Raw genomic sequence first — 11,324 nt, 5'->3', positions numbered from 1 at the left:
ACCCAATCCATAGCCTAGCTAATTAGTACTTAAGTACACCATAACCTCAACGTTATCGGATCATAGTCATTAACACTACAGCACAGTTTCTGGAAAATGTATATCTGTTTGATGGTCAAAAAATCTCCACATAACAGCCATGGAGCTCTCCTCTCTGTGCTGTTTGCGGGCCGACGGAGCCGCTGGCTTAAAAAATGAAAATACACCTGATTGTCTTTTAGACATTATTTCTAACGTTAGCTCACCTTCAATATTTCACCGCAGTTGGTAACACATGCCGATTTGAACGGCCCTATTGCCGCGTTCGCATCCGGGCATGCTTTTTGGGTCAGGATAGACAAAATCTTACCTGGCTACTACATTCAGTAGCTACGTTATAGTGAGCCCTAAACAAAAACTGTTTTAGTTATACAGTATTGCGATTATTTCTGGTGGATTCCATGATTCTCTCGTCTTTTCACTTGACCAAAAAGTCAGTTATAGTCAGTTATCGTCACCTGGTGATGGCCATTCCAGGCTTCATTAGCGTTATTTTAGCAGCAGGATATTATGCTGGCAGCACTCAGATTTTCTTTATCACAATATAAGCCATAATTGAAATATATGAGGTAATATTTAACATCACTATCGTCACCTACATTGATAGATACTGTATCAATGTCATTCACGAATGGCTAATTAGCTAATAATTAGTTAAAACGGCCAGTGTCAAAAGATGATTTGTACAGGATAGACAAAAGCTTCGCTGGTTAAACGTTCCGTATTTACGTTATAAAGCCTACAATGAAACAATACTGTTTACTGCTATATTGCGATTATTTCTGGTGGATTTTCGAATTATGTCTTAGGAGTTGTTCAGGATAGACAAACGTTTGCTGACTACTGTTGAAGTCTAACACTTCCCCGAGTTGGTTTGTTGGAAAGGAGAATAAAACATCAGGAGTCATGTCAATTACCGTACCGCATATTCCATTTATTACAAAAGCTTTTGGAGACAAGGTGTCGCCGCACAATGTCTAAGGATCAACAGTCAAAACATAATTTTATACTTCCACTACGCCCAAAAGATAGAGGCGTTAAGTTTCAAAGCAAGTGTCCCATTGTGTTTCAAAGCAAGTGTCCCAATCCCAGTTCTATTCCTTATAAGGATAACTGCAAGTATCCCCTTGCCCCCCTTGTGGTTTCTGTGTTGTCTGTCTGACTATGTGTGTGTGTCTCTGACCTGTGACCTGTTTCTCAAAAGACAGACATACTAAATCTTTCTCTCCCCGGCAACCGCTGGAACAGGGTTTCCTATTCTCCTGCTTGCACCTTCAGTTTCAACTCATATTACAAATAATTAATATTTTGTTTAATTGGTTACAACAGCTTAGAACAGTTCACTAACTTATACAATCAATACATCTACACTACGCGATTCTCTCCTCTTTTCAGTTGACGAAAATGTCCGTTATCGTCACCTACGGTAGTTATTGTATCAATGTCATTCACGAATGGCTAAGCTGTTAAAACGGCCAGTGGAAAAAGCCATACCGTTCATAGATGCTGTTTGTGAATGAGGAAAACTTAATAAGAAAGGTTACTCAGTTTAACACAAAGGTCAATTGGGTTTAAAGAAATATTCAAACATTACGTAATGTTAATGTTGGTGGGGTAGAGGTTAAAAAAGCCTTTCACGTGGCTGTTTCGAATCTCAGGAGGGCGAGAACGGGCTGAATCTTGCCCGGATTCTTGTTTCATTACATATATTTCAGTTATTTTTGACCACTTTTTTTGGTCAAACTCATGTTTTATACTTATTCAGACAGAAAACCAAAATCTGTCAAATTATATATGTCCCAAAAGGTACTGGTTAAGAGTATCCAATTCTGGATCTTGGTCTGGCACAAATTAAGCATTGGGTGTACTTGTAATTGTGGTTGTGTTTTGCACTTCTGGGCCACCATAACAAAGGGAAAACATTATTTAACGAGTACTTTGACATCAAGGTACACATTCAATTCACCAGCTGATACACATGCCTTTGTTAACGGGAAACGTGTTTTTGCCAAGCCCAGCTACATTAGAGTAGGTCTATGTTCCATCTCCACCTACTTAACAATTCGCAAGGATGTCAGAAAGTAAATCTGACAATTGACAATTCCTTTGTTGTAAACCAAAGCTGTGTAGACTGTTCATGCACTGTAAATACTGATCAGGCAGCACTCATGACATCTGCCCCACCTGCATTATGCACATATATCCCCTCCGTAAATTGTGAACACACTTCCAAGGCCAAAAATTAACACCTGGTAGTTATAAAAGCGGGTGGATGTTGGCACCAATTTCTAAAGCTACGCAGGTGATTTCTTTTTTGTCACTCTGTTATTGTTCATGCTTTTACAATAGGCCTATATACACCGATCAGCCAAAACATTATGATCACTGAGTGAATAACACTGATCATTTCGTTATCATGGCACCTGTCAGTGGGTGGGATATATTAGGTAGCAAGGGAAACATTCTGTCCTCAAAGCTTACGTGTTAGAATCAGAAAAAATGGACAAGCGTAAGGATCTGAATGACTTTGACAAGGGCCAAATTGTGATGGCTAGACGACTGGGTCAGAGCATCTCCAAAACTGCAGTTATTGTGGGGTGTTCCTGGTCTGCAGTGGTCAGTACCAAAAGTGGTCAGAGGAAGGAAAAGCGGTGAACCGGTGACAGGGTCAGAGGCGGCCATGGCTCCTTGATGCACGTGGGCAGTGAAGGCTGGCCTGTGTGTTCCGATCCAACAGACGAGCTACTGTAGCTTAAATTGCTTGGGTTAATGCTGGTTCTGATAGAAAGGTGTCAGAACACAGTGCACCACAGTTTTTAAAGAAAAATTAGGAGTGGTCTCTTAATTTTTTCCAGAGCTATATATAATAACACTGAAAAATAGTTTGTTTACCTGCAGAAAAACAGGATCAGACTACTACCACTTTAGTCAGATTTTACTGTAGACACGAACGTGGTTTTGTTACCATGGTAACCTCTAGACCTATAAGGGACAGCTGAAAATTTTTGTATACAGTATTTGGTTAAAGGTGAAGTTCACTCCTTTCATTTATTTTTTATTTTATATATATTACAGGGTTCCATGTAATTATTGGGACAGTGAAGCATAAAGTATTATCTTCTTTTGGTTCTGTACTCTAGACATGTGATTCAGGGATTAAACACTGCGCTCTCTTCTCTCCTTTAGTGGTCAGAGGTCGAAGGTGATGACCTTAACCCTACAGACCAGTCCCAAGATCTTGATGAGCATGTCGAACAGCAAGTCAGGTAGGTGTTTATCTTAAAAACACAAACAATTGTATCCCAAATGAAACCCTATCCCCTACACACTATATAAATTGCACTACTTCAGACCAAAGCCCATAGTTCTCTGGTCAGTAGTGCACTATATTTGAATAGGCCATTTGGGACTGGGAATTTTATGAAACTTCACAAGGCACATGAGACAAGTATAGGAAACCCAAGGTAATTTAACACCCAGCTCCTAATAAGTGAACTCCACACAACTCTAATGCCTTCTGTTTCACTCTCCCACATTCCTTCTGTCTTCATACAGCTCTGTAAAAGGTCATGGTGAGACTAATAGACTGGAAGAGGCTGCCCCAGAATCAGCTGGGCCATCATATTCACAGCAGGCTGATCAGAACTTAGCCAGCCTATCTAGTGCCCAGAACACACCGCAGACCTCTACGCACAACCTGTCCTTGTTGGCCCAAAGAAGGCCCTCTTGCTTAGGCACGACGAGCACTAACACGTAGGTTGCGCATTGTCTTCCCTGTATTTCTTTTAATTGACCAGCTAAACTATCGGAACGGGTGGTTGCCACATAGGCTTGTACAATAGGGGTCAAAGGTTACATCGCTTTGCTAATAAACTCATCTATCTACCTGTTTTTGCAGGCAGTGGAGCTTTCTGACTGAGAGTGTGCGTGGCATGGTGAGTTTGTTTAAGCTCGGCGCCCTATATGAAGGACACTTGGCTTGACCACGAGGCCCTATTGGTCTCCTAAAGAAAAAAACAAAAACATGCATATAGGGAATAGGGTGCCATTCAGGGAGCAGCCTAAATAATAGTTTACAGTCCAATGAGCTGGCATGCCAGTAGTTTCAATCTAGACAAAGGAAACGAGGCAAGTCAGGTTTTGTTATACAAAACCAAAGGGGAAGTTGAATGAACAGAATAACTGGGTTATATACAGAAAAGCCTTACAGTAGAATTAGACGGCGGACCTCTGTGACTGTTAGATGTTGTTAGATCTTAGAACAACTTGTTCCGGCTGTTCTTTTACAATACAGTTGTCAGCAGCGGTGGTCAATGCCCCTGACCACAGCACGGGAGGGGATTTGCCCAGGACACCATCACTATCCAGTTCCTCCTCCTGGTTTTCCATCGGTAGCGATGTAATGGAACCAGCATCCACCAGCAGCAGTGGCTCATTCGTCTTTGAGAATGATCATGTACCCGATGGTGACTACAGATGGACCCCAACACCCTCCCCCTCCCTCTCGTATGTATCCCTCTGGAACTTATTCCTCTTCAGAATGCTTTAGACAACTATTTCATTGGCTCCATGAATGTGTATCAATAATGACTTCACTAAAGGGTTTCATTTCCTGTAAATATTATTCTGTTTTATTTTTGATAAATTCATGAAACTCTGTAACCTTTTTTTAAGGTTACAGAGTTTTTAAAGCAACGTTAGTGCCAGACACCTTTGTTGTTGTTACTGATGCCATATCTCTGTTGTGGTGTGCTCTCCAGATCGGAGGAGGAAGATGATGACAACCCAAGAGGACATCCCATCGTCCCTGAGAATGGGGATGGAGTCGATTGGAATAGACCCCTATTAGATCGCTGGCTGTCTGTATTCGGACTTTCTCAGATCTACATCTTCAGTCAGGTACACAGAGATGCCCGCAGGTGTCTGAGTGAACTCATCATACCCTCCTTCCAGAGAAAGAACAATGAGATGAGGACAAATTCTCTGTCTGCGGACACCAGGCTGATCATGGCCATTGTGGAGGTCATCGTCCAGCAGATAGAATGCAGACTAACTCAGCTCGCGCTAAACGGAGATGCTAGTTGGGGGCCTGAGGCTCTTTTAATAACCAGCAGGCAGTTTGCTGAACAGCTGCTGGGAAGTGTAACAGCCACATTGAATGGTCACTGTCAAAGATATATGGCGATTAATCGGTTGTCTGGAAAGACTGTTATAAATGTCAAGAGCAGTCTTGACCCAGCGCTTGGACCACTTGCATGTCTGGTAATCCTCGAAACCATCACCAGCATCCAGTGGGTTCTTAACGAGTATCAGGCTAATTATGAGGCAGCATCGAATTCCAATTATATGTACTTTTTGGCAGCAGTAGTGGCCGAAGTGGAGAGTATGTTGTTCCAGAGACCAGGGCCGCATACGTCACCCAGACAGTCAAACAGCGACCTGCTTGACCAGGCCCGGGCGAATATCACCAGGAATGTCAAGATGAAATTAGCAGAGATGACCCAGCTACGATCCCAACAAAACACATCAATGTCTAGTGACTTGGTAGATTTGCTGAACAACGACACCCAGGACAAGCATGAATATCTAGACTACCAGAGCCCGAGCTGCAGTACTGGGATTGAAGACCTAGACATTGATGTCATGGCCAGGGAGATGGTCCAGAAAGCTACAAACAAACTTAAGGAATCCATGTCAGAATTTGACCTGGAGGGGGAATCCACTACCAGTCAGGTCAGCAGTGGAACTTTTAATTATTCAAATCTGTCTCACTCCAACTCTGACCTGGGGATACTGTGTGTTCAGTCGACAGAGGCTGTCAGAACCGTACAGCAGATTGCTAAGACAGAGCTTGATAGTCACTCGGATGAGTCCTTCGATGCAAGCCAGACAACTATGAACCATCTCGCATGTCTAGCAGCAGGAGTTGAGAGCACTGATAATCTGGAAATTGGTGAGTTGCTCCATGTCACTCCAAGGAACATTGCCGAAGAGTCAACACATATTCTCAAATCCCTTTTACTGGACTTGAACAAAGCAGTTGAGGAAAACAGGACTGAGGGGAACCGGTTCTTGGAGCAGGCTAAGTCATCCTTGCAAACATTGTACAGAACAGCTGTGGACCAGCTGAGCAAAATATTCACAGGGGGAAACCACACCGACGAACAAGACCAGCAGGAAGTGCCTACCAACAATGACCCAACACTGGCAGTCAGCCAGGAGTCAGTCAGATGCAAAGCCAAGCAGATTCTCAGCAATGTTCTGAATGTGATCGAGGCCGGTGTGACTGTCTCCGAACACTCATCTGTGGATGAGCAGCTGATCAATGAGTGCCAGGTTGCCACTGAGATTTTGGACTCCATACTGAACAAACTAAGAGATGATGAGTTTAACAAAGAGGACCGTGTTCATGAGTTGTCAGTCAGTGATACATGCCAGGATGTCTCACCTAAAACCACTCAGGTTTACATGGTGGTGAGTTCCCAGGATATGTTAAAGGATGATGTCTCTACCGTGACCTCTGTGGATGGTAAATATATTTATATATGTTTAAATAATGAATATATGGCATAATACATGAATAGGATCCTGTCATGCTGGATTCACACATTTTAGAACCTAATAGTTTTATTGCAGTTGTGTTTATTACATTTTCCAGATGGTGTATTATCATGAAATATTTTATCATTATTTAAATATTTTATAACCGTAAACAGGGTATCTGCAGGTTTCAGCAAGTAAAATTTAAGACTTTTTAAGACTTTTTCAATGCCACCTCGAATAAAATTTAAGACCAATTTCACAACCACATCCCATGGAAAAAATACATACATCAATTCAACTGAAGTACCCACCATTGTTAGAGCAGTAAGCCTACTGCTAACAATAACGTTTCACTGGACTGATGTCTGACCAAACAACTGAGAAATGCCAGGCATTTGTTGGAGGCTTTTTGCAGTGTTTTTGTTTTTATGTTTCTCTCACTTCATATGGGATTCCACAGATTTCATTCCCATAGAGCCAAGTTTGAAAGACACAGTGGGCTTCGATTTCAACCACAATGTAAAGTTGCTGTTCAACCACTTCTGATTGAATTTTCACTTTCCCATGGTACCTGCGGGAAGTTTAACAGCCAAGCTCTACTATGTAGCTAGCTTTAATTTCCTTGCTTGGTACTAGCTAGCAATCTACCTCACAAACAGTTATGTTGAGCGAAAAGCAGCTAACCGCCAAAAGTGAATTGCTGTCATCTAACATTCCGAATCAAATCATGGTTCGTCTCTGCGTGAGACCAGAGCTAAAATGCGTTCACAAACCACACATTATCTTTTGCATCACCTCTTCACAATGCTAACAGAAGTGAATAAATACCTTTTAAAGACCTTTAAAAGGCCGAAATAAGACAATTTAATTCCTTTTATGTAAATAAATAAATGTAAGACTTTTTAAGGACCTGCAGACACCCTGTGTAAACTATGCAGGACAACATTTTTATTCTTAAAAAGAAAGTTCTCTTCTGCCTGCAGATACTGTGCCCAGGCCAGAGAGTCTCTTGCAGGGCATGGGTACCCACAGGTCATACACCAGTCAGGGCTCCCGTGACCTTGACAAAGAGCTAATGTCTAAGCTCCGTGTCAACCGCCCTGACACCACATTGCCCATAAGGTGCAGTCTGACAGCTAGTGCCGACGATGAGACCTGCCATATCTCTTCCAGAAGGAAGAAAAAGAGCCAAGGCTGGAGTTTTGGCTGCTGCCTGAGGCTTCCAACAGTCAGGACCAAGGTATAGAACACCATGTTTGGGGATTTTCCCTTCATTGGGGCTAAAATAAAATCCAATGCAACATTGTCGCGTGTCTAATATGATGATGCATTTATCCTGCAACAGGTGTTCAAGAATAGAGTGGAACCAGAGGTCCTACCCGTTCTGAATGAGCTGCCTTCGCAGCCTTTCGGCTTAGCTCAAGTTGCGCTTGGTAAGTGACATACAATGATGATGATGTTATGTGTTGCCAAGATGTGGTCAGAGTGAAAGTGGCCTCACTGAGTTTAATACTGGGGTTAATTGCTTTCTGGCCTTGGCCTTCATATACCTCATGATGTTCAGCACATCCCAACTCACTGTGCTGTTTTTCATGGGCCTCCTCACTGTCCCTCCAGGCTCTGCCCCCTGGCTGACCGTACTTTCTGTTCCATGTCAAAACTTGACACGCTTTATACATACCTGCAAATTCTCACTGAAGACACACCTCTTTATACAGGTTTATCCAGAATCTTTGTTGCATTTCAGTCTTGTCACTTTCATATGCTTATTGTAACACATTATGTTTTTTTGTGCTTCTATCCTGATAAATATCTTCTGTTTGTAAAGGGACTTTTGGTGTCTTGAATAGGCTGTAATTATCATTATTATTATTGTTGTTGTTGATGTTTTACTTTTTCTGTCTTTGATCATGGCTACTGAGTTTGACAAGCTGACAGGCAACATTGTAGTGCCTCAAAATCCTTGATTCTCGTAATTTTGATGCACTGCCATTTGTCTGTTTTTTTTTAGCCTATGGTAAGGGAATAAATGTAATTTACCTGTTCAGTTCTAATTGTGCAGGGTTCCTCCCACAGATCATGACCACGGCATCCCATTCTGTCCCAAACCTGAGGAAGACCTGCCAACAGAACCTGCACAGAAGTCCCAGAAACGTCCCCTGTTGGTCAGGGCATTCCGGGCCATCTGCAAAGCCATGTCCAAACCATTCAGGGGCTGTGCTTTTAGGAAGAACTATTAGAAAGTGTTTGCCGTCTACATCTAATAAGCATTTTCACTCTCACATTGTCTATTCTGCATTACCATGCAGAGATCTTTTGAACATGATTGATTAGCTACATTTTTATACTTTCCACACCTTTGATGGTTTGGTTATAATCATTCATGTAAAGTTCTAGTATTAATTACATAATTTCAACATTTGCCAAAATGGAGGGGACCATGGCAATTCATCATAAGCAGAATAATGTAAAAATACAGGAATGTTCCCATTCCTAATTAGGTTAAAATATTTCAGTATCCATAATTCCATAATATTTTGTATTTTTTACATTTTTTTTATATTTTGTATAATTTATATCGGTCTTGTCTGTCATGTCTTGTCATTCATGTCATACTCTAAACATGTACACAATGATGCAATCTTGATAAAAACAGAAATAAATAAAGATTGATCATATTAGAGTGTAACACATTCCATCAATGACAACAACAAAAAAATGCATCTGGACATAGTGTTACAATCTTTTGCACTAGAGGGTGGCCGTGTCTATCTATGCCATACAGTTTCTAAAGTGGAGTTCCAGCAAAATGGCGGCCTAGGCCCACAAGTTCACAGGCTAGTTAACAGGCTTACATTTTTACTTAAAAGTTCAACTTTTCTTATTAAAAAGTACTTGAAATAATTGGAAATATCGTATTGACATTCATTTGTACAGTTTTTCCCAGAGACGGATGCTGAGTTGAACTTTGACAATAACAACGCCAAAGTTCACCTCAGCATCCGTCATCCGTTCTCTACCTAGAGGATCGAAAGAATAGCAAAGAGATTCTTTTCTATGGAGGATCAAACCTGCCAACATTTGAAATAAATAAATGTATCACTAAATATATTTATACATAACAATATAATTATAAATGTATTAATCAATATTATCCTCCTATTTATTTAATTCCTTGATCATACATTTCTGTATTTATTTTTATATTAATTTCTACAATCTTTATATATTTATTTCTCTATTTACGAGAATGGAGCGTCTTTGCAGGTCTGTCTCAGGAGTCCTGGCATTGAAATTGGTTAATTTCAGTGCCAGTTCATAGGACCAGACTCCTAATTTAAGCATTTATATTTTCCCAAAACTCCTCTCGGTTTGGAACTATGCACTGGCATTGAAATCAACTCGTTATCCCCATCAGAACCCCTGTGAGAGACCCACAAAGACATGTGGTTTTTGTACCCTATTTACTTGAAAAAAAGGATCTTGTCTTTTTCCAGAAACTCCTTGGTTTTTGTAGAGGCTAACTGGTAAACATTTGCACTGGTCAAAGTAGTATCACCTCACAGCTTCTGGCAGACTGTAATTTGGAGATGACAAGACAAAAATAGAGCTTTATGGTCACAACCATAAGCGTTATGTTTGGAGAGCAGATTAGCTCAGTTCAAGTACTGTACACATGACTGAATGAATACCGCTTCTGCTCATCTTACTAAAGATGATGTAAAAGCATAATCTTTAGTCTGATGATATACAACATGCTTAAACAGTGCAGTTAGGATGTACAATCATGTTATGAAACTTAGAAACATAGTTGCCAAAAATATGCTAATCAGATAAATGCCTGCCTGATTGGCTATGTCCAACAAAGTAGCAACATAGCTTACTGCTTGAGTCAAAACAGAAAGGTAGCACTTTTGTCTATAAACAGGTCGTCTGATCACAAGACATTGGGTATAGACTTGACAATATAAAAAATACGAGTCACACATGAGACATTCTAAAACCTCCTCAGCAAATTAATTTGAAATGGGTTAGCTAAAAAATATTTTTTAGTATGTCTGAATGTTTTTTTTCTTTTTAGTCAAAATAATATAAAGCACTTTGATTCGCCCCGTGAATGAAATGTGCTATACAAATAAATTGCCCTGCCTTACACACTTGTTTGCTAAGGTTAGGTAGCTACTTACTCTTTTGAGAGATGGCCCTTGGGTCCCTCGGGACTAGAACGACTTCTCCAGTACATTTTTGGTAATTTATGTTCTCCAACATTGGTATCAATAGTTCCCACTCGTTGCAACAAAAGCATTCAGTTTTTGATGACATTAGACGGTGTAATCCACAACTACACCACCAATCTCAGAATATTCTGGGCAAGGGTAGGGGATTACCTGGTTCTGTTTTTAAAACTTTATGTAGAGGAATACAACACTCATGTTCTTTGAGGCAAACAACACCACAAGTCTTAGTTTGGAGTGTTTTGCAGTAGATTTCCACTTGGAATGCAGCTTTGCTACAGTGGGACACACTATTTCTATTCATGAACATGGATGATGCCAATAATGCTAATTACAAATGGGGGCAGAGCTAATTAATGGATTGTTTAAAAAAAATGACTACCTTCAGGAACAACTCAGGGTAAGTGGACCTTTTCCTAAATATCAATTTTGGCCGAACTATCCCTTTAAATACATTGCAACTGAGTGTTTTTGTTTATTGTGGACTTTGTACTGAAGGAGTGTTGT

At 40.7% G+C, this 11,324-nt stretch overlaps 1 protein-coding gene across 2 annotated transcripts in view; it reads left to right on the top strand.

The window, feature by feature from the left end:
* LOC105009820 overlaps positions 1-9,395 on the top strand; it is a 10,769-nt gene extending 1,374 nt beyond the window's left edge. For both annotated transcript variants that reach the window (XM_034295459.1, XM_034295458.1), the window contains exons 2-9: positions 3,226-3,305; positions 3,595-3,792; positions 3,938-3,974; positions 4,334-4,545; positions 4,800-6,568; positions 7,566-7,822; positions 7,928-8,015; positions 8,659-9,395. In XM_034295459.1, coding sequence (XP_034151350.1) covers positions 3,226-3,305; positions 3,595-3,792; positions 3,938-3,974; positions 4,334-4,545; positions 4,800-6,568; positions 7,566-7,822; positions 7,928-8,015; positions 8,659-8,822 — 2,805 coding nt within the window. In that variant the 3' untranslated portion in view covers positions 8,823-9,395. The remainder of the gene's footprint in view (positions 1-3,225; positions 3,306-3,594; positions 3,793-3,937; positions 3,975-4,333; positions 4,546-4,799; positions 6,569-7,565; positions 7,823-7,927; positions 8,016-8,658) is intronic.
* The last annotated feature ends 1,929 nt before the right edge of the window (positions 9,396-11,324 follow it).

Source organism: Esox lucius, chromosome 11, assembly GCF_011004845.1.
Source record: "Esox lucius isolate fEsoLuc1 chromosome 11, fEsoLuc1.pri, whole genome shotgun sequence".
Lineage (NCBI taxonomy): Eukaryota > Metazoa > Chordata > Actinopteri > Esociformes > Esocidae > Esox > Esox lucius.
This window is presented reverse-complemented; position numbering and strand designations above follow the sequence as displayed.